Source organism: Zingiber officinale, chromosome 1B (assembly GCF_018446385.1).
Source record: "Zingiber officinale cultivar Zhangliang chromosome 1B, Zo_v1.1, whole genome shotgun sequence".
Classification (NCBI taxonomy): domain Eukaryota; kingdom Viridiplantae; phylum Streptophyta; class Magnoliopsida; order Zingiberales; family Zingiberaceae; genus Zingiber; species Zingiber officinale.
The window spans coordinates 4,953,670-4,981,414 of NC_055986.1; the positions used below are offsets into that span (position 1 = coordinate 4,953,670).

The 27,745-nt window shown below is 40.5% G+C and overlaps 3 protein-coding genes across 11 annotated transcripts; all 3 read left to right on the forward strand.

Annotated features, from left to right (window-relative positions):
• The first annotated feature begins 59 nt into the window (after positions 1-59).
• Positions 60-22,501, forward strand: LOC122047776. 9 transcript variants are annotated; one of them, XM_042609249.1, is made up of 8 exons: positions 60-328; positions 403-532; positions 698-791; positions 20,604-20,847; positions 21,025-21,106; positions 21,386-21,440; positions 21,944-22,082; positions 22,157-22,501. In XM_042609249.1, exons 4-8 carry the CDS (start codon positions 20,677-20,679, stop codon positions 22,259-22,261), a joined length of 552 nt encoding a protein of 183 aa, XP_042465183.1. In that variant the 5' UTR covers positions 60-328; positions 403-532; positions 698-791; positions 20,604-20,676; the 3' UTR covers positions 22,262-22,501. The 9 variants fall into 9 exon arrangements, with proteins under 9 accessions (XP_042465183.1, XP_042465219.1, XP_042465205.1 ...); XM_042609285.1 differs by having other exon boundaries at positions 60-291; positions 375-532; positions 708-791; XM_042609271.1 differs by having other exon boundaries at positions 62-328; positions 708-791.
• Positions 22,502-24,069: 1,568 nt separating this feature from the next.
• LOC122019824 lies at positions 24,070-24,750 on the forward strand. The gene has a single exon (XM_042577766.1). The coding sequence runs from the start codon at positions 24,124-24,126 to the stop codon at positions 24,583-24,585; it is 462 nt and encodes a 153-aa protein (XP_042433700.1). The 5' UTR covers positions 24,070-24,123; the 3' UTR covers positions 24,586-24,750.
• A 304-nt stretch (positions 24,751-25,054) lies between these two features.
• LOC122020549 (DNA-directed RNA polymerases II, IV and V subunit 12-like) lies at positions 25,055-27,356 on the forward strand. The gene is made up of 4 exons (XM_042578871.1): positions 25,055-25,208; positions 25,994-26,073; positions 26,182-26,274; positions 27,094-27,356. The coding sequence occupies exons 2-4, from the start codon at positions 26,031-26,033 to the stop codon at positions 27,114-27,116; spliced, it is 159 nt and encodes a 52-aa protein (XP_042434805.1). The 5' UTR covers positions 25,055-25,208; positions 25,994-26,030; the 3' UTR covers positions 27,117-27,356.
• Positions 27,357-27,745: the final 389 nt, after the last annotated feature.

A 27,745-nucleotide genomic window follows, 5' to 3' on the forward strand; every position in this document is an offset into this window, starting at 1 on the left:
GCTAAAATTATGCGTCGAAATTTTGATCGGTATTTTTCCGGCGGCCGGCAATTTTAATTGATTTTTGGCCGGTAATTTTTTTCTATTAAATTTGCCCTAAATCTTTTCCTCGGAACTTTGCTTTTCTCTTCTTCTCCTTCTGCTTGTCCACCATCTTCCTCCGAAAACTGCCTGCGCCGCCCTATTTCCTTTCTTCGAACCCGCGTCGCTCTGTTCCTCTTCTGAGAACCGGTGACTCTCCTTCCTTCTCCGCAAGATCCAAGGATCCGGTGGCTTTGTAGATTCGAGCAGGTGAGCGAGGTTCGCGTGGCTTTGTAGATTCGAGCAGGTGAGTTTCAGCTATCAAATTATAATCATGCTTGAGCATATGACAGTATAATGTTTGAGATGTTTACGGGGCAGCCTCGCGAGCGGCCGCTCGCGAAGTGGTCGTTGCTCCGCAAGGCAGCTACGCGGCCGCCTCCCAAGGCTGCCATTTGAGGCATTGCCGACGTTCATTATTTTCAGAGATGGGAAGCCATTTGACCGCTATGTAAGATAGATCTATAATATTTCTAGTCTTTTGTGTTTCTGCCTTTGTCTTAGATGGAGGTGCAGGAGCTTTTTTTTCTTCTTGTATATGTTATTTGTTGTCATTTGCCCAAAATTGTTTAGCTGCAAGATTGTTTTTGATAGTTTCTTGCTTGATTTTTAACAGCTCTATTTAGGTCTTCTTGGTAAGTTATCGGATCCAGGAGGTTGATAGAGTGAGTTGCTGCATCAGACAGCAGTAAAGTCTATATGTAACAAAGGTACGACCACTGAGAGTCCAATTTGCCTAGCAATATTAAGCATTGTTGCATTAGTTTTCTCAGAATTTCGAAGGTTGTGCCATTGTGCTCTGTTGTCTTTCACCTTGTTTGTGCATTTTGATTCATTCCATCAACAATACTTGCAAATGACATCATCCCAATATCAAAAATTGTTACGTGGATATCAAGTATATTAATTTTAACTGCTTCTGTTTATGACCTGTTTCTCCTAAGTTATATTACTACTGCCTTGTGAAACTTGACTAAACTCAGTTACTGTAACTTATGTTACGCCTTGTTTTTAACGATGTATCGATTTGTTCCTCCCATGAAGTTTCTAGTTGTGAGTTGAACCTCTCATACTTGATCACATATTCTGAGGAGAAGCATGTAGACTTGTAGTTCTGGGTAACTTTTGGAGATTTAGTAGCCCTTTTGTGTATCAAATGGCTCAAAAATCTTTCTTTAACTTACATGTCTAGATTTAAGTTGGTTTATTAGCTGTAGCCATATTTTTTAACAAAGTTCTTGTAGATTTTCCAAGGAGAAGATAATCCAGTCGCCCTGGCCGCACAACCTTAGTATGCGGCCCTCCTAAACCTAAAATCCTGGATCAGCCCTGGGGTATCATACTCATTTACATAGGGATGATCAAATAGATATTTTAACACTCGAGGTGTTTCAATGACATGTTGATCAAAAAAGAATCATTGTGTCAAACGAGAAAAAGATTTGGAGTTATTATGCCCTCCTCAAGCTAGATAAGTTACTAGGATACAGCGTTTTCTTATGTAATTTTTCCAATTCTGTAGGAAGATGAATTGACAGTTTTTACCTGCCTGAAATGACTAATTTTGATTGGTCATTAAAGAAACATGGATAGACTGCTTTGAACTACCTGAAATGAATTATTTAGTATGTACAATTGTGGGGAATTTGTTGACATGCACATGATGATGACTTGGTATGGTACTGATATGGTTGTATCATGTGCACCATATACCATGTCACACTGGTTTTGGTGTTATTATTCTTCATTTGTGCTGACAAACAACCTGCATTTATATTGTGCATAAGATGGACAATATAGAGATACACTTTTTTATTGACATGGTTGTATAGAGCCATATTTCTTTTTAATTACCTAAATGAGTTATTTAATAAGTACACTTGTGAGGAATTTATTGACATGCAGATGATGATGACTTGGATGGTACTGATATAGTTGTGCAGGTTTATCATGCCCTTGCTTCTGAATACTAGTGATGAAAAGTTGTCTAAAATCTCTGTTAGTCTGAAATTCACACAATTATAGTTGATTTTTTATTAAGCATTTTCTCAAACTGATTTTATACTGCACATTTGTTCACCTTGTTTAGTTTCTAGAGATTTCTACATTATGTCTTGTGAAACTTCTACGCCTAGTTTGTTTCAGTTAAATACTTTTGTTGCTTCAAATTATTACTTCAAGAAAGCTATTAGCTATATTGAATACTTTCGAAGATTCCCTTAATTGTAGGGATTATGATTGATTTGGATTCCCTTGATTATTAGGATTGAGATTGATTCCTTGACTGTAGGGATTGAGATTGATTTTTCTTTTCTCTCCTTATGTATATTGTTGAAATAAAGAGATTTTGGAATTCATTAATCTTTCAGGAGAAATACATATGTTTATATAACCACACAACCCTAAGCATCAACTTATTTACAAAAGATAAAAAGACTTATCTACCCTTGCTTCTCACAACACTCCCCCTCAAGTTGAACATATATATCAAACATGTTTAACTTGCTAAGAGAAGAGTCGAACACAGCTTGGGATATGACTTTTGTAAACATATCAACAAGTTGGTCCTCAGACTTAACATAAGGCAGACATAGCTCTCCAGAATCAAGTCTCTCCCGAATAAAGTGACGATCAATCTCAATGTGTTTAGTTCGGTCATGCTGTACCAGATTATTTGCAATATTGATTGCTGCCTTGTTGTCGCAATACAGCCTGAGAGGTAATTCAACCTTTAATCCTATGTTTGTCAACAGAAAACTCAACCACAGCATCTCTGCAAGACCATGTGCCATGGCTCGATATTCTGCTTCAGCACTGGATCGTGCACAAACGTTTTGTTTCTTACTCCTCCAAGTTACCAAGTTTCCTCCCAAAAAAGTGCAATAGCCAGAAGTGGACCTTCTATCATCTCGAGAACCAGCCCAGTCTGCATCAGAATAGCATTCCACCTTCAGATCACCACCTCCTTTAAACAGCAAGCCTTTTTCAGGACATGATTTCAAGTGCCTTAAAATCCTGTCAACGGCCTTCATGTGGATAGTCTTAGGAGCATGCATGTACTGACTTACTACACTAACAGCATAGGTGATGTCAGGCCTAGTCATAGATAAATAGAGTAATTTTCCAACCAGCCTTTGATACGTTCCCTTTTCCAGACTTGTAAGATCTTCCCCACTAGAACTAGTAAGATCATGATTTACTTCTATAGGAGTAGACGCTGGCCGAGAACCCAGCTTCCCTGTCTCCTTGAGTAAATCCAACACACATTTTCTCTGACATACATAGATTCCTTTTTTTGATCGAGGGACTTCAATGCCCAGGAAGTACTTCAATGATCCAAGGTCTTTAATTTCAAATTCTGATGTTAACTTGGACTTAAGAGCCTGGATTTCTACCTCGTCATCACCTGTAACTATCATATCATCAACATAAACCAAAAGAATGGTAGTGTTGTCCCCTTTCCTTTTTATAAAGAGTGTATGATCAGCATTCCCTTGTTTAAAGCCAAACAATATCATGACTTTGCAAAACCTATCAAACCATGCTCTGGGAGATTGTTTAAGCCCATACAAAGCTTTTCTTAGCTTGCAAACCTTTCCTTTTGTTTCAATTCCAAGAGGTGGCAACATGTATACTTCTTCATAAAGGTCACCATTCAAGAAGACATTTTTAGCATCTAACTGAAATAGAGGCCAATCATATCGAAAGAAGAGAAAGAATTACCCGACCGAGTTTAGCTCAGAATCGGTGCGAAGTTGTTGGTGCAACCTAGGTCAAGGTTGACTGGTCAATCCCGACCCGAGTTGACTTGACTCGAGTCAGATTTTGATGTTTGACTTGGGAAGATCGGTTTGCAACCTTAGGTCAAGGTTGACCTAGTTGTGTTGCATGTTGATGTTTGACACTCGTGAGAGAGTTCTATTCTTGATATGGGACAAGAATAGATGTTTGGGAGATTATTGGTGCAACCGTAGGTCAAGGTTGACCTGGTTGACTGATTCGGGAAAAGTCCAAGTATGGAGACTGGGCAAAAGTCCAAGCAGGAGCTTGGCATCGGAAAAGTCCAAGTATGGAGACTGGCATGGAAAAGTTGGAGCTGATTCGCGAAAAGTCCAAGTATGGAGACTTGGCACGGAAAGAGCAGGGAGCTTGGCACGCGAAAAGTCCAAGTATGGAGACTCATCCACCGACGGAGCTTGGGACGGAAAAGTCCAAGTATGGAGACTTGCAGGAAAAGTCCAAGTACGAAGACTTGGCACGGAGAAGTCCAAGTGGACTGGGAAAGTCCTAACTGGATGTTAGTCGTATGGAAAGTCCTACGTGAGGCAGCGGAAAGTCCTAACTGGATGTTAGGCAATGGAAAAGTCCTGGTGAGTGAAGCGGTGAGTGGAGCCAGGCAGTTGGGAAGTCCCGGTGAGTGCCAGGTGCAAGGAAAGTCCCGTGAGTGAAGCCAGGCAGACGGAAAGTCCCAGTGAGTGATGTCAAACTGAGTGAAGCCGGTGAAAATCCTAGTGAGTGAAGCTAGGTGAATGAGAAAGTCCTAACTGGATGTTAGGCAGAATGGAGAGTAGTCGGAAATGGCAGTCATGGCAAGGGAAAATCCAGATGGATCGGGTGATGACATCTGGTGTCGAGAAGTCCAAGTGAGTGAAGCTTGGCATATGGAGTCGGAGAGGTCGGTAGCTCGTTCTCCGAACTAGGTTAGAGGGCACTCTAAACCGAGGAGTGGATCGGTCCGTGACCGATCCGGATATCGTTGCTCGATCGGCCGTGGCCGATCGTAATCGCATCGTGGCTCATCGACAGAATCGATCGGTCCGGAGACCGATCGAACCTCGCGAAGAAAACCGTGGATCGGCCTCACGACCGATCCATTTACGGCCCGACGGCCCGCACCGATCGTGAATGGCGTGAGGAGTTAAGCCCGATCGGCCTACGGACCGATCAGAGGTTCTCGATCGGTCCACGCATCGATCGTGGCTTCGATCGCGACACCGATCGGTCCGGGACCGATCAGTGACAAATGTGCCTCACGCGCTTAGGGCCGATCGGTCCAGACCGATCGAGGTTCTAGCCGCGACACAACGGTTAGTTTCTTCACTGTTTCTTCTTCGCAGTATAAAGGATCGAGGCATCTTCGTGCGAAAAGCTCTCCTTCTTCCTTCTTGCCGTTCTAAGTGCTGCTGTGCTTGAGCTTTGTTGAGCTCCTCCAGGCGTCGCGTGAAGTTGCTGCTTCACCTCCATCGACAAGAAAGCAAGCAATTGGTAGAGTGCGATCGTATTCATATTGTATTGCTTTTCTTGCTTTCCTGTTTATTTTGCTGTTGCAAGACGTTGGGGCGAGGTTTCTCCACCCACAAGGAGTATATTTAGCCGGTTCTCCGGGACTCATCCACCGACGGATCGACGGACTCGTCCACCTTACTGACACGCCGAGGAGTAGGAGCCCTAATCTCCAACCTCGTTACATCCTCGTGTTAAGGTTTGGTTTTCTTCTCTTTCGTTTCTTTGTATTTTCCACTGCGCTAACCTAATTGTAGGAAGAAACGAGAGCGATTTGGGCGGCTATTCACCCCTCTCTAGCCGTACAAAGATCCTAACAAGTGGTATCGAGCGAGGCCGCTCTTGACGGATCAACACCCGGGAGCACTAGAGATGGATCTCATGGAGAAGATGTCACGATTCAACCTTCTACGAGTCTCACGACAACTTCACATATTGGAAGGTAAGGATGATGTATTTTCTTAGGACTAATATGTTAAATTGGTTTTGTGTACAAGAAGGGTTTTCCCCTCCGATGGATGAGGAAGGAAAACCTATCAAGAAGAAGGAGTGGACGAAGAGCAAATCCGACAATCCGAAATCAATGACGAGGTAACGAAAATCATTGAATTTTCTTTACCTAATGATGTTTTGTGTAGGGTAGAAGGATATAATAGTGCCAAGGAGTTGTGGAACAACTTGGCCAAACTTCATGAGAAGAACTCCACTTCAAGTCATGAAGAGGAGACAAGTGAGTCATCAAGTAGCTCACTTCATGGAGATAGAGAATTAGGAGTTGAGGGTTACTCAACATCTAAGGAAGAAGAGGAGGAGAGTTCTTCTTCAAGTTCGGAGCAAGAAGAAGAAGCTTCTACCTCCGGAAGGGATGAAGAAGAGAGCTCGCATCCACCCTCATCCCTAGGTAACTCAAGCATTTTAGTTTCAAATAAATTACATATATTATGCTTTGAGTGTAGGGAGTATGGACATTACAAGAGCAAATGTCCAAAGAGAGTTAGGAAGACTCCACCGGCGCCAAAGGTCAAGGTAGCCGGAGTCCCGACACGCAAGGGCAAGGAGCACGTGGTGTGCTTCCAATGCAAGCGAAGGGGACATTATCGGAGTCATTGTCCGAGGGGGAGGCAACCTCACAAGGGCAAGAGACCGAGCACATCGATAGGGGGAGCTAAGGCAAACCCTAAGGTAACCTCTAAGGTTCATTTTTGCAACTCTAATAAAATGCATGCTAGGAATTTTATTGCACTTGTCGATAATAACAAGCATGATAACCTTAGGAATCAATACACGTGCTTAGGAGCAACATGTTAGCCTAGATAAGAACAATTCTAGAAATGCTAACCCTAGAATTAACTCATCTAAGGCTAAGGAGAACCTAGGTAGAAACCCCAAACAAGACACATGCCTAGGAATACCTCAAAGAAAACGATAAATCAAAATCGAGGTATTAGAGAAGGAGAATCAAGTCTCGAGGTCAAGACTTGATTTTGAAAAGGCTCTTAAGAACTTGAGAAGTCATCTCTAGGGTTTAAGGGTCAAAACCAAAGCCCAGGACAAGAAAGGTTTGGGTCACAACCTAAGTCCCAAGTGGTCAAGCCCACTTACCACAATGTTCCATTGATTATGGAATAAAACCTAAGGCTAGGAAGACCATTACCAAGGTCACAGAGGAGTCACCCCTATAGTTGACTTGATGAGACCCAAATGACCAAGGCTTTAAAGCCTAAGAGGGTCATTAGGAGGGTTGCTAGGGAAGTCATCCCTAGTGAATTTTTAGTGAACCCAATGAGCTCAGTAGGTATTGGGTTCCTAGAGCATTTTCTACCCCATAGATGGGTTAGAGAGTGTCAACTCCAATAAGAAGGGTAGTTAACCCAACTTTGAGGAAATTGACACTCAAGGAACATTTTCAAGGTGTTTGGGAACCTTTGAAAATGAAATGGAATAATCTTTGTCATTCACTCCTTGGAAGAGTAAAGTGTGCCAAAGTGAAGAATATATTAATCTTACTTTAAATTGACACAATTTTGAAAAACCTAGAGAAATATCAAATTGGGATTTTGATATTCTCTTAGGTAATCAAGGCAATCCGGGCCTTAACTTAGAAGTGCTACTCTTGTAGAATTTTAAATGGTATAAATCAAACAAGAGATCAAGAAATGCCAACTTGGGTTTTGACATTTTCTTGGAGCACTTTGGGCAATCTAGGATTAGAATTTAAGTTAGCTAAGTGATTAAGGATACTTAGATAGGTAATCTAGGTATTTTATTTGTGTTAACTTACCATGGTTGTTTGCCATATGCCATGTCATGACACCATATTTAATTTATGATCATTTGAAATGTCATGATAATGCTTAGGTTATTATATGTCATGCTTTATTTAAGTTTTCAAGCTTTATGCCATGACATCATCTCTTGCATTTTTACTTATGATATCATTTATGATGTCATCATCTCTTGCATTAATAATCAATGAAATTGATTTAAGGATAAAAACACATTTTGATATTGAGATCAAAGTGTAGTTTAGAAAATGCATGAGAACTTAGCCTAAGTTGATCTTAACCCATATCTCACATCAAATTGACTTGAATGTGGTTTGATACACCTTAGATGTGTGTGAGATATTAGGATCATGAGTTAGGATCAAGGTGCATAATTCTTGTACCTAGATGACCCTAATTCAAGAAATGGAGGATCATAGGGAAAGCTTATGTACAAGTCATGTACATTTAGCCCTAAGATTATGGTCCTAAATTCAAATGGTTTTAAAAGCATTTTAAAATTGATTTGAAAAACCTTGATGAAGCTTTCCTAGTGATAGCATTCATCATTGAACATTGTGATACAAAGTTGAGTTAAACTTGAACTATTTCAAAGTTTTTGAACTTTGTATCAAGATTAAAAAATGGAAACTATTTTCATAGAAAATTATTTTCCATGGTAGTGTATGATATGAGGAATGTATCCTCAAAATTTCACAATTTTTGAAATTTTCTGTATTATGGGTTTCAATTTCGGGAGAGGAAAAATCGAAACTCCTGTGATTGTCTGGATGGCCGGACCGATCCAGAGGGTCGGATCGGCCACCGACCGATCCAGAGGTGGATCGTCCGTGACCGATCCAATGAGGTCTCGATAAGGTACAATGTGCTGAAATTCGACCGCATGTCTGAAATTTCTCCGAAAGTTGGTTTTAGATTTCTAAAGGTTTGAAACTCTCCAAGACATTGTTGGTGCAATGGTCAAGGGGAGTTGGCCTTTAGGGAGTTTTAACTATTAGTCAAGGGAGTTGACTTTTGGGGAGTTTTACTCTCGAGGATTAGTGATATGGGATTATCACTAAGGAGTGTTGAGCTTAGTATCGAGGGAAAATAAGAGTTTCAATGAAAGGTATGGGACTTTCATTAGAAGAAACTCTTGACCTCGATACCCTCCTTATTCTTTTGTGTCAAAAAGGGAGAGTGTTCATTGGAGAATTATGGAGAACCCAAGTTAGGTTATCGGTTTAACCTAAGCTAGGGAAGATTGTCAAGGAATGTTCGAGGAAGAACATTGGAATACTTTTGATGTGTGTCAAAAGGGGAGAATTATTAGAGAACCCAAGTTAGGTTATCGGGTTAACCTAAGGGAGAATGTCTAGAGAATGTTCAAGGAAAGAACATTGGACATTGGAAGATGGTTGGAAAACCTAAGTTAGGTTATCGGGTTAACCTAACTTGATTATGGTTTGTCAAACATCAAAAGGGGAGATTGTTGGAACCTTAGGTCAAGGTTGACCTGGTTGACCGACTCGAGTTGACCTGACTGAGTATTTTGATGTTTGACTTGGGAAGATTGTTGGTGCCTTAGTCAAGGTCGACCTGACTTGTGTTGAGTTTGACACTCGTGAGAGAGTTCTATTCTTGATATGGGACAAGAATAGATGTTTGGGAGATTATGTGCAACCGTAGGTCAAGGTCGACCTGGTTGACTGATTCGGGAAAAAGTCCAAGTATGGAGACTGGCACGGAAAAGTCCAGGGAGCTTGGCATCGAAAAGTCCAAGTATGGAGACTAGCATGGAAAAGTCCAAGCAGGAGCTTGGCGCGAAAAGTCCAAGTATGGAGACTTGGCATGAAAAAGTCCAAGCAGGGAGCTTGGCAGACGGAAAAGTCCAAGTATGGAGACTTGGCACGGGAAAAGTGAGCTTGGGACGGAAAAGTCCAAGTATGGAGACTTGGCGGAAAAGTCCAAGTATGAAGACTTGGCACGGGAAGTCCAGTGAGTGAAGCCAGGCGGTGGAAAGTCCTAACTGGATGTTAGGCGGTTGGAAAGTCATGGTGAGGCAGCGGAAAGTCCTAACTGGATGTTAGGCGGTTGGGAAGTCCCGTGAGTGAAGCAAGGAAAGTCGTGAGTGAAGCAGACGGAAAAGTCCCGTGAGTGAAGCAGCAGATTGGAAATCCTGAGCGGTGAAAATCTAGTGAGTGAAGCTAGGTGAATGAGAAAGTCCTAACGGGATGTTAGGCAGTGTGAAATGAGTGAGTGAAGCGTGGAAAGTCCCGTGAGTGAAGCCAAGGGAAAATCCGGATGGATCAAGGGTGATCGGACATCCGGTGTTGAGAAGTCCAAGTGAGTGAAGCTTGCATACGGAGTGGAGAGGGCTCGGTAGCTCGTTCTCCGAACTAGGTTAGAGAGGGCACGGGAGTTGGATCGATCCCGTGACCGATCCGGATATCTTGTTTGCTCGACGGTCCGTGACCGATCGTAATCGATCGCGGCTCATCGACAGAACTGATCGGTCCGAGACCGATCAGATCGCTCCGAGGAAACCGTGGATCGGTCTGGCGACCGATCCATTTACGGCCCGACGGCCCGCACCGATCGGGAATATCGATGGCGTGAGGAGCGAGCCGATCGGCCTATGGACCGATCAGGGATCCTGATCGGTCCTGAACGATCGTGGCTCTGATCGACACCGATCGGTCCGGGACCGATCGGTGACAAACAGAATCGCTTAGTGCCTGATCGGTCCGCAGACCGATCAGGTTCTAGCCGTACAACGGTTAGTTTCTTCATTGTTTCTTCTTCGCGGTATAAAGGATCGAGGCATCTTCCGTGCGAAAAGCTCTCCTTCTTCCTTCTTGCTGTTCTAAGTCTGCTGTGCTTGAGCTTTGTTGAGCTCCTCCAAGCTTCGCGTGAGCTTCCGGCTGGGTTCCTGCTGTTGTAGGCGTCGCGTGAAGTTGCTGCTTCATCCAGTCGACAAGAAAGCAAGCGAGTGCGATTGTATTCATATTGTATTGCTTTTCTTACTGCTCTTGTACTCTTTGTTTGCTGTTGCAAACGTTTGTGGCGAGGTTTCTCCACCCACAAGGAGTATATTGTATTAGCCGGTTCTCCGGGGACTCATCCACCGACGGATTGACCGGACTCGTCCACCTTACGGACACGCCGAGGAGTAGGAGCCCTAATCTCCGAACCTCGTTACATCCTCGTGTTAAGGTTTGGTTTTCTTCTCTTTCGTTTCTTTGTATTTTCCGCTGCGACTAACCTAATTGTAGGAAGAAACGAGAGCGATTTGGGGCGGCTATTCACACCCCCCTCTCTAGCCGTACGAAAGATCCTAACAAAAGTCTCCAAGTAATCTACCCTATATGTTTGGGTGAATCCCTTGGCAACAAGTCTGGCTTTATATCTAATCACTTCACCCTCTGAGTTATACTTGATAGCATAGACCCATTTAGAACCAACCAAGTTCTTCCCCTTTGGGGGATCAACTAACTCCCAAGTACCATTTCTGTTAAGAGCCTCCATTTCTTCGTTCATTGCTTCCTGCCATCTTGAATCCGTTACAGCCTCATAATAGGAAGAAGGTATAGCATGATTTGATAACTGTGAAACAAATGCATGATATGAAGGAGACAAACGAGAATATGAAACGTAGTTGGAGATAGGATGTTGAGTACATGACCTGACACCTTTTCTAACAGCAACCGGAAGGTTCAGCTCATTCATATTTAGAGGTGCGGTTGACTCAACTGATGAGGATAACTGCTTCACATGATCAGGAGCCAGAGCATCCGATTCAACTAGCCGATCAATAGTAGGTTCTTGCTTGTGTCTTCGTCGTTTGTAAGTAATAATATCTGGTGAAGACTGTGCTCCCAATGATGGAGCATCTTTTCCCAGTGATGGATCATCTTTTCCCAGTGATGGGGCATCATTTCTATTTTCTATGACATCCAGTGGAATAGGAGAAGAAATCACTTGAGGTACAAAGGAAGAGGTAATATTCTCCCCCTGAGGATGAGACTGAGGAGAATTATAGGACTCAGACTCAAAGAAAGTAACATCCTTCAAGATATATCTCGTCCTTGCAATAGGGTCAAAGCACTTGTAGCCTTTCTGGCAAGTAGAATACCCTATAAAAACTCCTCGTATAGAACGAGGATCAAGTTTAGAGGACTTGGGACCAAGAACATGAATAAAACAAAGAGAACCAAAAACCCGAGGTGTAAGGGAGAACAACTCTACACCAGGAAGAAGAATAGTGAGAGGACACCGGTTCCCGAGACCTTTAGATGGCAATCGATTGATGAGATAAGCGGCTGCAAGAACAGCATCAGCCCAGAAATATTTGGGTAAGTGACGCTGAAATAAAAGTGCACGGGCTATTTCAAGAATATGACGATTCTTTCTCTCGGCCACTCCATTTTGTTGTGGTGTGTAGGGACAGGACGACTCATGAAGAATTCCTGAATCCTCAAGAAAAGTATTTAGAGACTGGGCAAAGTACTCACGGGCATTGTCAGAACGAAGAACCTTCACCTTTGAGTTAAATTGGGTTTCAACCATTCTACAAAAATTTTGAATAAGACGAGGAACTTCGTCCATGGTTTTCATCAAATAAAGCCATGTACAATGGGTGTAGTCATCAATAAAGGAGAGAAAATATCGATAGCCATCCAAAGAAGTCACAGGAGAGAGCCCCCGCACATCCGAATGAACAAGATCAAATGGAGATAAACTCTTCTTTAAAGACTCAGAAAAATGTGTTCTACAATGTTTGGATAACTGACAAATTTCACATTGAAACGACTGAAGAGAAACAGAAAAGAAAAGATTAGGAAATGAAATTTTTAAAGACTGAAAAGACAAATGTCCTAACCGAGAATGCCACAAAAGAATTTCTTGATGCTTAGTTTCCAAACACTTGGCCGCAGATTTCAAAGCAGATGTTGTTTCAAGCTGATAATAATAAAGACCCCCTACTTCACGGCCAGTCCCAATCGTCTGCTTGGTCTCGAGATCCTGGAAGACACAATAATCAGGGAAAAAGGTTACGGAGCAGTGTAGTTGTTTAGTAATGCTACTAACAGAAAGTAAATTAATAGAGACGGAAGGAACGTGAAGTGCAGAGGATAGGAAAAAATGATCTGTAAGTTTTATGGAACCTTTGCCAGCAACAGTGGCTTTGGTTCCATCTGCAATGATCACTTTCTCCTGCCCAGAGGATAAAGAGTAAGAAGTAAAGGAGTTAGCAGCATTTGTCATGTGATTCGTAGCTCTTGAATCAATGACCCAGGGGCTGTAAAAGCTGGGACCAGTAACACTTAATCCCAGGCCACGGATACCTGTGTGCGCTTGAAAGGGAGTAGAGTCTGCAGGAGTAGAGGCCGAAGATGAAGCCTGAAGCCGAGAGAGAAGATGCTGGAGATTAACAATATCAGTAGAAGACAGTCCAGTGGTAGAAGGCACAGAGGAACCAATAGTGTCTTCATTTTCTATCTTTTGGACAGCAATATTACTACTATTAGGAGCCTTCTTAGCATTGTGCTTAAATTTTTCAGGTTTCTTTTCTGGATATTTTTCCCAACAGAAATCTGAATCATGATTAGTCCTCTTGCAGTGCCGACAAAATCTGTCCCCTTGTCTTTTAGTTCCCCCAGGTCGAAACTTGTTTGCAGAACCAATAAAGACAGAGGTCTCCCCGATCGGAGGGTCTATAGCGGAAATCCCCTTGTTGTTCATGGTCCTTTTTCTACCTTCTTCACTTAGAATTTTATAGTAAACCTGTTCTAGAGAGGGAGTAGGATCAAGATCAAGGATTTGCCCTTTTAAATTTTCGAACTCTGCAGTAAGTCCATCTAAAAATTTAATAATTCTGTCTTTTTCCAGAAGTTTTAAATATCTCTGATGATCATCAGTGGAACTCTAATTTTCCATCCGGTAGTAGTCAAACTCATCCCACAGCCCCTTCAGAGTAGCAAAATAATTGGTGACTGACATAGAACCTTGTTCAAGTTTGAAAATTTGACTGCTGATCTGATAAGTACGCAGCATATCATGTCGACGTCCATACATCTGCTCTAGTGTCTTCCACATGTCGTATGCTGTTTTGTTATGGAGAATGACTTGTTTGATGCCAGAATTAACAGAGTTAAGCATCCAAGTCATTAATTGAATATTGTCACGCCGCCAAGTGCGAAAGCTAGGATCCTTCTCATCTAGTTTCACTTTAGTGCCATGAAGAATATCAAGTTTATCATGGCCTTCGACATAAAGTTCAACAGCAACTGCCCAAGATGCATAATTTGTCTCAGACAATTTTTCTGATACTATCTGAAGACCAGTGCCTGCCATTGTGAAAACCGGTTGTACCTGTCCTGAAGAAGACATAGGGTTTGCAGAAATCCCAGAGGTTTCGCTAGCGTTGTCCGTCATTAAAAATCACACAAAAAAAAAAAATTCTGGAAGGTGCAGCGGCAACAGACTGGGCCAAAGAAGAAAAAAAAAAAATTTCAAGAGAAGGTGAAGTGCAGGAGCAGAATATCGACACTGCTGGAGGCTACTGCTGGACTCTCCTTCTTGTGACAGGAGCAGAATATCGACACTGCTGGAGGCTACTGATGGACTTTGGCCGATGGCAGGGGCGTCCGTCGCGTTGGGTGGAGGCGTCCGCGGCAGCGACGGCGTTGGGTGGAGGCGTCCGCGGCGGCGGCGGCGTGCGTGAGTAGAGAGGACGTCGTTCCGGCGGCGGCGGCGTGCGCGAGCAGAGAGGACGTCGTTCCTCTCTCTCGCCTTCTCCAGTTCCACCGGCAGGCGATCGGCGAAGCAAAGATAGGACCACCGGTTGGCAATCGGCGAAGCAAGAGGCGCCTCTTGTGGTCGGCAGCAGGAAACCAGAAGCCAAACGCGGCCAGTGGGCAGTGATGAAGAAGGGAAGAGGAAAGCTTGGTCGGCGCTAGGGCAGAGAGGAAGAAGATGCGCCGGCGGCTAGGGTTAGGGTTAGGGATCAAAACCTTGCTCTGATACCATGTTGAAATAAAGAGATTTTGGAATTCATTAATCTTTCAGGAGAAATACATATGTTTATATTACCACACAACCCTAAGCATCAACTTATTTACAAAAGATAAAAAGACTTATCTACCCTTGCTTCTCACAACATATATAAATACCTATATGTAAACATATTAATATAACATAGAGAGATTTTCTCTTTTCCACATGGTATAAGAGCTAAGTCGAAAGGCAAATCCTATTTTTTTTTTCCTGCGCCGCCGTTCCTTGTGCCGCAGCATCGCGCACGCCTCTTCGCACGCATATCACAGCCCCTCTTCGACAACCGCCCGACGTTGCCGCCCTCTCCTCTTCGCGAACTGTGTTTTCCTGCATCGTGAGCACACCATCCTTCGTCCTCTCCCGCAGTTTGGCGACGGAGAGAGGCTCGAGAGATCAGCAATTTGGTGACAGCAGAGATTTTTCTTCCTGCAGTTCCATCGTCCTCACCTATCTTCTTGCATCACTCGAGCCTTTCTTCGCCATGTGTCCTCTTTCACCGAGCTGATCAATGACTTTCTCCGGCACTCCAAAGCCAAATATTTCAATCTTTACCAACCACATCATTGCACCCCTCTCTTTCGAGCAATTGGATAGTAAGAATTACTCTTCTTGGGCATCTCACATTGAGCTTTGGCTTGTTGGACAAGGTTATGAGACACATCTCACTCACATCGAAGAGGATGTCCAAGTCGTCGATCGTCTTCTATGGAAAAAGGTTGATGCCCCGTTGTGTTGCATTATCTGAGCTACCATCCATCCATCTCTTAGGGATGACCTTCGCACTCACAAAACATGTAACTCTGTTTAGACACAGGCTCAACAACTCTTTATAAACATCTCTTGGTGACTCTATCAGGTTTGTGAAGATCTCATGATCATCCTCAGTGCCCATCAGGTTAAAGATTCAATGTCTACCTATCTAGGTTCAGTCTCTAGTCTTCTTTGTGAGTTCAATGAACTACTTCCACCTACAGCCACTCTTGTTGCGGAGCTTGAAATCGGAAGAAATTTTTTATGTCTCTGGCTTTATATGGTTTGTCCACAGATTATTCTCATGTTCGCTATCAGATCCTGGGCAACCCTATAGAAGCTATCATGGACAGTACCTAAGCAACTCTCGTCCATGTCCCTGACAAAGTCTTGACGTTGTCTCCTGTCGTTCCTGTTGACTCGTCAGCTTTAGTCTCTTGAAACAACAATAGACCTCCTCCTCATAAGGGTGGCAAAGGACGCCCTTGGTGTGATCACTGCCACCGACCAAGACACACGATTGATAAGTGTTGGAGTCTCCATGATCGACCTCCTCGTGCTGCTCAGATTGCTCAGAGTTCTGCCACTTCTTTAGCTTTCGCTATACAATTGCCACTAGATCTGACCCCACCGTCATTGTAGGATCGAAAAGAATTTAGATATCTCCACAATAGTATGATATTGTCCCTTTTGGGTCTAAGCTTTCATGGTTTTACTCTTGGGTTCTACCCAAAAGGTTTCATGTCAATGGAGATATCTTTTTCTTATAAACTAATGATCTTTCTCATGTGTTTTCAACGTGGGATTATATGTTTGCAATCTTGCAACCCAATATTTTCCCCCTTAAACAAAGGACCACAGGGTCCTCCTCAAGCATCGGGTCACTCTTGACTTGTTCAGGGTCTCCCCTCGAGCATTGGGTCACTCTTGACCTGCTCAGGATCCTCTCAAGCATCAGGTTACTAACCTGCTCTTCCCCTACTTTGTTCAAGGTTTCACCCACATGGTTCGATCTCGGATTATGGCTCTGGCTCGTGCTTCTTCCGGCGGTTAGTCCGGTGAAGGGCAACCTCACTTTGATAGTAATTGTAGGATCGAAAAGAATTTAAATAACTCCACAATGATATGATATTGTCCACTTTGGACCTAAGCCCTCATGGTTTTACTCTTGGACTCTACCCAAAAGGCCTCATATCAATGGAGATATATTTTTTTTATAAACCAATGATCTTTCCTCTACCACCTGGGAAGTCAGTTGTTGGTTGTCGATGGGTATGTACGGTGAAAGTTGGTCCAGATGACACGGTTGACCGACTTAAGGCTCGCCTCGTCGCTAAAGGTTATACTTGTTGGTTGCTACTCGGAAAACCTAGAGGTTCCACTGTACAAAAATTTTGTACAAAGGTCTGAACCTTTTCCTAGCTACCATGTGTTCTTTTAAATTAAATTTTGGATTGCCTGCGGAACTTAACACGTTTGATCCAAAACTTAATCTATTTGTTCTTTTAGGTTTTGACTTGGATCTCCTGCGGAACTTAACACGTTCGACCCAAGTCTCCTTAAGTTATTAATTCCATTAAATATTAATTTCCATAATTGGTTCCCAGTACTGACGTGGCGAGGCACATGGCCTTCTTGGATATGGGAGCAACCACCACCGACTAGACAAAACCTTTTATAGAAAGCTAATATTTAATTTCCTAAAATAACTTTAGGTTAACCGAAAAGAACAATCAAATCACAAGGAAAAGAAAAAACAAAAGAACACAACATCGAAAACATATTCAAATTCTAGAATCGTAAGCCTCTTGTATTTGGTATTATTTCCATAAATAACTAGTATGACGGAAAGAAAAATTACTAGTTATACCTCAGAAAAACCTCTTGATCTTCATCAGATTCCTTTTCTAACCTCCGGACGTTGTGTGGCAACGATCTTCCGAGATGAGAAACCACCAACCACCTTCTTCTCCTCCTAGCTAGGTTCGCCACAAAAGCTTAACCAAGGATGAAGAACAAAACACCAACCAAGCTCCAAGAGATGCTAGCTTTCTCCTTCTTCTTCTTCTTCCAAGTATCCAAGCCTCTTAGAGATTCGGCCACCACAAAGAGGGAGAGAGAAGAGGATGGCCGATCACCCAAGGAATAAAGAGGAGAGAAATAATAGAGGTTCTCATGAAGGCATCCTCACCCTTCTTTTATATTCCTCTAGTAAATTAGGAAATTTAATTACAATAAAATTTCCTTAATTCCTTACGATTTAATTGAGAAAAATAAAATAAAATTTCCCAATTAATCTCTAATGGCCGGCCACATTAAGAGATAAATTTGACAAGTTTTAATCAACAATTAAAACTTCCTAATTGTTTCGGAAATTTTAAAATTAAAATTTCTCTTTAAAATCTCTTCACGGTTGATAAAAGAAATTTCTATAATTTTAATTTTATCAACACGTGATAATTTTAAAGAGAAAATAAAATATCTCACCAATCTATAAATAAGGAAAGAGATCTAATCTCTTTCTTTAATCTTTATAGATCTTTTACAAGAGAGATATTTTAATTGTAATTCTCTTTAATAAATTATTTCTTCCACATAATAAAATTAAAATTAAAATTCTTTTTAATTTAATTTGGCCCGCCCCACTAGCTTGGGTTCTGCTAGGGCCGACCACCCACGATTTATACCTAGGCCTGCCCTAGCTTGGTCGGCCCCTATTGGGTGTGTATAGAAGGTGGGTATAGGTGGGTATAGACTTATAAATAAGAGGCTACGATAGGGACCGAGAGGAGGAATTGGTTTGGTCTTCCGATAAAATTAAGCATCCTGTGTCCCCAACACACAACTTAATTTTATCAATAATAATTCATTCCACTAGAGAACTATTATTGAACTACCGCACCAATCCCAAATTACATTTTTGGGCTCCTTCTTATTATGAGTGTGTTAGTCTCCCCGTGTTTAAGATATCGAATATCCACTAATTAAGTGAGTTACTGACAACTCATTTAATTAATATCTTAGTCCAAGAGTAGTACCACTCAACCTTATCATCATGTCGGATTAAGTCCACCTGCAGGGTTTAACATGACAATCCTTATGAGCTCCTCTTGAGGACATTATCAACCTAGTATCTCTAGGACACAGTTTCCTTCTATAATCAACAACACACACTATAAGTGATACCATTTTCCAACTTATCGAGTTTATTGATTCATCGAACTAAATCTCACCCATTGATAAATTAAAGAAATAAATATTAAATATATGTGCTTGTTATTATATTAGGATTAAGAGCACACACTTCCATAATAACTGAGGTCTTTGTTTCTTTATAAAGTCAGTATAAAAGAAACGACCTCAAATGATCCTACTCAATACACTCTGAGTGTACTAGTGTAATTATATAGTCAAGATAAACTAATACCTAATTACACTACGACCTTCTAATGGTTTGTTCATTTCCATTTTGGTCGTGAGCTACTGTTTATAATTTATAAGGTACTGATAACATTATCTTCTGCATGTGGCACCACATACTATGTTATCTACAATATAAATTAATTGAACAACTACAACTAAATGTAGACAATTTGACCAAATGTGATTCTTTATTCATAATGAATGTTTACAAAGCTTAGGCTTTCAGTATACACTCCAACAATACTTAGATTTTCGGATTGGATTATGAGGACACTTTTTCTCCTGTTGCCAAGATGTCTTCTGTGCTTCTTTTCCTGTCCATTGCTGCGATTCAACATTGGCTTTTTTATCAGTTGGACATCAAAAATGCATTCTTACATGGTGATCTGCTTGAGGAGGTTTGCATGGAGCAACCTCCGTGTTTTGTTGCTCAAGGGGAGTCTTCTGGTCTTGTATGTCGTATGCGGAAATCTTTATATGGCCTCAAGTACTCACCCAGGGCATGGATCGGTAGATTTAGTACTGTAATTCAACAGTTTGGCATGACTCAGAGTGAGGCACTCAGAGCGAGGCTGACTATTCTGTCTTTTATCGTCACTTATCTACTGGTTGCATCTATTTAGTGGTTTATGTTGATGATATCGTCATCATAGGTAGTGATCATCTCGGGATTTCACAGGTAAAACAACATCTTTCAAACATTTCAAGACAAAAAATCTCGGCAAACTCAAATATTTCTTGGGGATAGAAGTAGCACAGTCTAAAGATGAGATCATCATATCCTAAAGGAAGTATGCAATTGATATTATGGAAGAAACATGAATGTTAAACTCAAAGACAGTCAACAACCCCATGAATCCTAATGTCAAGCTATTACCAAATCAGGGGGAGCCTCTCCCAGATCCTGAATGGTACAAACGATTAGTAGGGAAACTAAGCTATCTGTTACTCGTCTGGGTATCTTGTTTGCAGTAAGCGTAGTAAGTCAGTTTTTCAACTCTACATGCAAGGAACATTGAGATGATGTGACTCACATTATTCGATATATCAGAGGCACACCAGGAAAGGATCTTTTGTATGAAGACAAAAGACATACTCGAGTTGTTGGATATTCTTATGCAGATTAGGCAGGAAATCCCATTGATAGAAGATTCACTTCTAGGTTTTGTATATTTGTCGGAGGTAACCTTGTTTTTTGGAAAAGCAAAAAGCAGAATGATGTGGCAAGATCCAGTGTACAGGCAGAATATCGAGCTATGACCATAGCCAGTCAAGAGCTTATATTGCTAAAACAATTGCTTCAGGAACTAAGGTTTGGAGAGGTTACACAAGTATCACTTATATGTGACAATCAGGCCGCCATGCATATCATCTCGAACCCAGTTTTTCATGAGAGGACAAAGCATATTGAAGTTGACCGTCATTTTGTCATAAAGAAAGTCATATATGAAGAAATATCTACTAGCTTTGTCAATTCATTTGATCAACTAGCAGATATATTCATTAAGTCACTTGAGGTCCTCGAGTTGATTACATATGTAACAAGCTTGGTGCATATGATATATATTCTTCAGCTTGAAGGGGAGCGTTGAATACTTCCGAAGATTCCCTTAATTGTAGGGATTATGATTGATTTGGATTTTCTTGATTATTGGGATTGAGATTGATTATTAGTTTTTCTTTTCTTTGAACTGCTGGTTGTGACTGAGTATAGTTTTTTTTTTTTTAATGTTGATTATGTAGGTAAAATGTGGTTGGCTGGTACATTGCAAATAACCTGCCTCAGATATCCACAGTTTCTTATGATTGAGATGTGATGTCTGAAGCTCCAATTTTTCATAGCAAATACAGCTATCATCATGATGGCAAAGCGCAACAGCTTGACATTCATGAAATTTTAGTGAAGAGGAGCAGGCTTGGGATTTTCTTGTCTTATTTCATGGTTGTAGTGTTTCTGGGAACTAATGTATATTTTGTTACAACGAAGGTATTTTGTATTTTAATTCTTACGTTCTTTGTAATGCTTCATCAACTTTATTTGCCAATACGTATATGTTTCAGGGGAATTATCCCATTTCATGACACAAATTTCATTAAATAATTGTTACACGGCATTGGTGCAAAATTGTCGTTGCCAATGCCTTACCTCATTTTGTTGTAACAGGAAGTTAATATCAGGAGCATTTGGAGCATTCTTGTGTGCTTTCTCTTGGCCAAGTTTTTGCACTACAACCCTGTTAAGAAAGGTAAATTTCAAATCGTGCTTTAATCAGTTGATTTTAATTAGCAAAATTTATATTTATCAGAGAAATCTAACTGATATGCGCTGATGACAAATGGGATTCTCAAAACTATTTTTGGTTCCTCCTTTGTATGCCTGAAGTTTCAAATAGATTTCATAAAGTTGAAGATGATCTAGTTTGAAACCAATATAGAAATTACAGTATGTATGACTAGAGCTAGGTAATCAACTAGCAAACTTTTGGTTTGGGAATTTCACTAACTGATGCCTTTTCATTATCCAGAAAGGGTGGTGATTATGCCAGCATTTGGTGTGCAACTTGAAACTCATTACTGGAGGTAAGTTATGAGATGGCAGTTGCTCACATTAATGTTTGAGCTTATGCATTCCTTGCTCATTTTATATCTCTATGTTTATTGATAAAGGAATAGGCATTTTGTGGAATTTGTTTTATATTTTCAAAATATACTACTCCGTAGTTAGTTCCTTCATGACTATTACCTCAGTCAGCATTCCTTGCAGTTTTTTTTATCATGATGTTGATTGCTTACTCATGAAGTCTTTATGTATTCCTTGTGACTCCCTTCTTTAAATTTAGGTACGATATAATGCATTGATGCTTTATCAACGTTAAATCACTAACTTAAAAAACCACTCTTATAGCTTATTCTCTATTTTTCCTTGCTTGAACAGCCATTAAGACTTAATTCCCAAATGGTTATCTTTATTTCTTTACTTAGGATAATCTTTAGATTACTAGTTGTATCAGGTCGTGGTCTGTAGTAGCATGTCTCTAAATGAATGTATTTATGTGCTAAAGCAAATATTTATATTTTCATAGTGGAAGGATTGTTCGCCTTTTTGTCCCCATAAGCAAAATACTAAGCTCCATGCTGAATGAATGTGTGACCCCTGTAACTTGCTACTGGAGTTTGGCTCTGCTTCTTCGTGATGAGGGTGAGCTTATGCTAGTGTTCCAGGTAACCAACCGATCATTTTAGTTTTTACAACTGTTCTTTGGCTCTATTTGATCATTGTCTCTTGGGTTCTGAAGTTGATTAGATTCGTACAGAAATTACAACCACCATTGAAAATGTTGGTTCCCGTGTGGAAGGCCTTGCGCGCCGCCATTAACTGTGAAGAAACCAGCATTACCTGACCAGTTCTGTGCAATAACTCATCAATGAATGTACTGAAGTGGCCATGTGTAGAATAGCTTGCTGCAGCGTGCCACCTCTTGATGCCAAGTCGGAATCATTTTTCATGAACCTGATGTTGAGAGTGATATTTCACCTGATGGATCGTTGATGGAATTTCAAATGTTTATACTGGAATACCTGCTCGCCGGTTATAATTTTTGAACGGTTTCAGCAATTAAATTGACAGACCAGTGCTTGAAGAATGCATCCGCCAGAAGTAAACACTGTCTACATTGTTTGAAGCAATTTTGATTGAAAACACTGTTTGTCGTATCCAGCGGCTTCAACCTAGAGCTGAACTTGGCATGCCTTTGCATTTGGTCCAAATCTGGCCAACAAAATTAGCTGGCCATACATATATTTAATCACTGGTACTCAATGAGTCGACACTGAGTCAGGGACAGACTTATTGACCTCATGAGAGATTTATTTTATCTGTTTATTTTAATCCAATTGAACCCAAGAGAGACGGGTGGAACTGGGGAATGGGGAGAAGAGGCACCGAGTCCTCAACTGTGCTCCTCCCCAGTAGACACCTCGCGCCATGCAGCAGTCGATAATACACTGGTGTCGCACCCAATGCAACATTTTTTATTGGAGTCGATAGAGACGATTTATTTCATTAACCTCGATTTTTGGTGAATCCAGGCTTCAAGGAATCAACGTTTTTGTTTTTAATCATTTTTTGTTTGACTTGCCTCGTTGGTGCGTGCACAAGGATTCCTACCAGTTTCCTCAATAACTTGTAGGGTAATCTATTTGAAGCACTAGTGGAGCTAAACTCTGACATGGATTTCACCGTCAAGTTTCTGTCTCTCTATTAAATCTGACAGAGTTGAAAAAGGCATTATTATTAATAATAATGTTATTTCTTTAGTAGGTGCAAATGTGTGAAAGCTTTTGGAAGTTATTTTGATGATTATGCAATTCTAATTGTATAATCGCAAATGAGAAATTGATTGATTGAGCAATTCCCACATTAAATATTCAACCACAAAAGATAATGGTCGTATAGTTTATTCAACCATTAGCTGTTTTGCATCTGGAAAAGAGACAAATAGTATCTCGACTTGTCCTAATCTGAATCTCTTAGTGAAAACTATTTTCTATTTTATTTTTTTAATACTGTCAATACCGAACCTCTTTTTTCATAATACTAATTATATTAATTTTTACTGTGCGAAAGTGCCCCAAAAAAAAAATCATTTATAATGGTATTTGTAACACGCCAATATCTTGATAAATTATGCTTCTTGCGATATGGATGTCTGCCTAAATTTGTCAAAAATCACCTCCAAACTCTCAGGCCTAACTTTTTGCACCCCTTCACGCCAATTGAATCCAACACCTAACTCATTGATGTACACAGTGATTGGGGCATGGCCAATAAACTAGTTGTCCAGAGCTCACCTTTATTAAATGATTTCATGAATCAGAAATTTATTACTCAAAATTATTAAAAGACAATGACAAGCTGGATCCATTGAAATTCAGGCTAAATAATTTATTTATTTATTACAATTAAATATTGTATAAGATTTGGCTCTCTTTTATTTGAGATTTAATCCTAGAAAATGTTTTTAATTAATTAATAAATTAAGAGCAACTTCACACAGAAACTAGAGCATTTAAAATATGGGGCGAAGTTAAAAATTGTGATAAATTTTAGTGGTTCTAGAAAAATTTCTTGTCGTTCTCACTCAAGAACACACTATAAATTTAGTCCTCGCTGCCCCCCAAATCTCTCCATTCCATTTCCATACCTCGATTGCTCGAGCCACATTGCGAGCAGTTCGAATCGAGAGGCTGCCGATTGATTGCGATGGCTTCGACGGCAAAAGCGGTGGTGGAGTCGCTGTACGAGGCTCTGTTGAGGGGCGACGCGGGGGCGGCGGCGGCGCTGCTGGCGGAGGACGTGGAGTGGTGGTTCCACGGGCCACGGCGGTGCCAGTACATGCGGCGCACGCTGACGGGTGAAGCTGGTCCGCGCGACTTCCGGTTCCGGCCGCGGCGAGTGGCGGAGGTCGGCCGCTGGGTGGTGGCGGAGGGGTGGGAGGGTAAGCACGCATACTGGGTCCATGCCTGGGCCGTCGACGTCGCCACCGCTCGCATCATCCGGTTTCGGGAGTACTTCAACACCTCCGTCACGGTGCAGGAGGTGGCGCAGCCGAGTGAGGCCGGGATCAGCTCCGGCGGTGGGGTGGGAGGATCGGCGGTCTGGCGGAGCCAGGCAGGGCCCAACGCCGGCGGACGCTCACTCCCGGGCCTTGTTCTCGCCATTTGAATTATCAGCCCTAACTAATCAATTTTTGGGCCCGGCCCAACAATTAATTAGTTTTGAACAATTTTTATTTAAAAAAAAAAAAGCCTCGTCACATCAAGTTTGTGTCAATATCCAAATATTGCGTGGTGTTTGTATAAATTTAAAATTTAAAAAAAAAGTTTTTTGGGTGGGCCCGTTTGCGATTTATTGAAAAAATAAGAATTTATATTTAGAACAATCCGAAATAAAATATTTTTTAAAAAAAAAAAGAAATTTAGATTTTCAACCCAAGCAAGTCCCTGCGGTGAATTTAATTATTAAACTCTATATCAATTTTTTTGCTAATTATTATTTTATGCATCGACTGTAATATTATTTTTTAGATTTTTTTTTTTAAAATATGGACACCGTCAATGTTTTTCGGATCGCGATAGCACGGCACGAATCTTGAAACAATCACAAGCCGGCCACCTTTCCCTCGCAAACAATCTCGTACTTTTTGTCGAGTTAGGTTTCGACGAATTCGCCCTTCGAAGGTGCCTTCTATAAAAGCGCCGGCCACCTTCCCCTCGCACACAATCTCATACTTGTTGTCCAGCTAGGGTTTTGGGTGCTTCTTTCCTCGACGAATTCGTTCTTCAAAGGTGCCATATTTTACCTTCCGCTCGTGGTTTTTGATCTTAACAATGTTTCCAGATTTTATTTATTGTTTGATTTGGATGCTTTTGGTGACCTTATTTGTATTTTCTTCCTATTCTATGCAGTTTTCTTTCTTCCAGTTGATTTTTGGATACCTTCGCGATGGATGTTTTTAGTTCTGTTAAATTAGTGCATTCGCTGTTTAGTTCAGTAGGAAAACGGAACGCATCACGCAGTATTGCTCCAGCGTTACTCCCCTGAGGAGATCTCTACTATTTGTATGCTCCGGATGAATATCGAAATTCCACTAAATTAAAAACTGCGTGTTTCTTGAAATAATATGAGGCCTTTTTCTTATGTTTCATTTCACGGCCTATTTATGAACCGTCAGTAGATCAATTTTATCAGCACAATCGACCATGGTAATTTTTTCCTTCATGTATTACTAATTTTAATCAGTTGCGAACATGTTATTGTCTGCCAATTATATAATGTCTCAGATTTGAGAAGAGTCCATTGCGCAATGAGCAAAATAGGCTTTCTCAAATTCTTCAATTGATTAAATCACAATTCAGTAGAGTGCTCCTAAACTTGTTCTTAAATTATTTATTTCAAGTAATAAAAAATGATCCAGACATGATTGCAAATCTATTTCTTAGCTGTGGATTTTTAAGTTTATTTGTATTTGATCCTTGTAATTTTTATCTTCTCTTGATATCATCCTAGTATGCCTTTCTCTGCTTTCCGAACTTTTATTTCTACTTTTTCATGAATCCCAATCCGTGATCAGGTGTTTATTGTGAACCTAGCTTTTGGTCCTTGGTGTCATGGACCCCTTGCAGCCTGAGCCTATTACTTACTTATGTGGAGGTGAAAATTGTTCCGTTCTTTGATTTATGTAGTTTGTGTATTAATGAATTCATCTTATCACTTTGATAGTTCTGCTTATCAATGAAAATTGGAATGGCTATAATTTAGATTGCGGAGCAGAGAACACCCTGAAGCCAGGGGATGTAGTACAGTGCAGGAAGTGTGGACATCGCGTCCTTCACAAGAAGCGCACTCGCAGAAGTATGTATTATGTGGTTTGTTTTTTAATATTTACTTTTGTTAAAGTCTGTTATAGATTGCTAATTGTTATGGTGGGAAGAGTGAATAACTTCTATATATGATTGACACATCTTCCTACAGTTTTAATACTTAACCACTTGCAAATGACTTCTCCTTGTTTATAATCTTCTTTTCATGTGAAAAGATAACTTAAATTGAAAACCAAATACATAGATTTGCCAACTGTCATTTATTTCTCCTTTTCACTTTTGCCCTTATTGAAATTCTTTTTCATACATTCTTAGAGGAGCTATGGAAATACATTGCTCGAGTATATTCCTTTTTGCATATATTCGAGTTTCTTATCTAGGACTATATGATTATTCAGTCATTACTAGCACTTAAGGTGGGATGCATAGTGTGTAATGGATTAGATTTTTAAGGAATCAATCTGTAAATTTGATTTTCACTAGTCTAATACTATATGCGACTTCATTGTCATACTAAACTTGTCGCCGCATTCATGTAGGGAAGCCTTCTAGCAGGAAAGAAAAGAAGACCATGTTATTATTCTGTTCAAACAGCTAGGGAAAAAGTAGTTACAGAAGAAATAGAGAATCAAAATTCCATTCTTCAATGAATGTAGTTTAAAGTCTATTTACTGATTAAGACCCTGTTTCCTTAGAAAGCCTGAAATCAGGGCAGAAAGATACAAAGAGATTTTCTAATCTTCTTCATAAAATTTATTGTTATTTACACATTTCCTTGTTCTCTCTGTTGTAACTGGTTCCATGAATCTTTTTTTTTTTTCCTCATGTTTTTTTGTTCTGAATCTTGCAGTTATGCAATTCCAAGCCCGGTGAGAGCCAAGAGCACAATCCTTAAGGGGCAAGTCATCTGCTTAAGTGGTCTCTGTGTTAAAAGAGAACTTTTGTAGTGTGTCGCTATAAAAGTTTGATCCACTGTGCTTTGATAAGTAAAACCTCTAATATGTTAATAGTTGTGGAAGTGATTTATTACTACTAGCTCACGTCTATATGTTTTTTTTATCGTGATTAGTAATCTTGATATATTACTTCTAAAGATTTGTATTTTTTTTGCCATAGCATATGATTAACACTTGCTAATCCAAATAATTGCAATTAACATAGCTTAGTTATGATGATAGTGAAGCATAAGCATATGATAACACCAAAATCAAGGCTGGATCAGACGGACAAAATTAGATTCTGAGTTAATTGACAATGTCTCCTCTCCAAACATGATAAATGATTTGAAAAAAAAAATAATTATAAAGATAAATATGATTTTGCCTTGTTTTTGTTTATTCGGGAAGAAAAAATTAAAAACGTTTTTTAAGTGAAATGGAAATTCATATGTGAATTTAAGAACTTTGGCGATAGTCAAATGGGTAAAAGTTAGACCGAATCAATTTATTTTATAAATTCAATTTGATTATTTGAAATTTCTATTTTTCTTTTAAAAAAGTTAA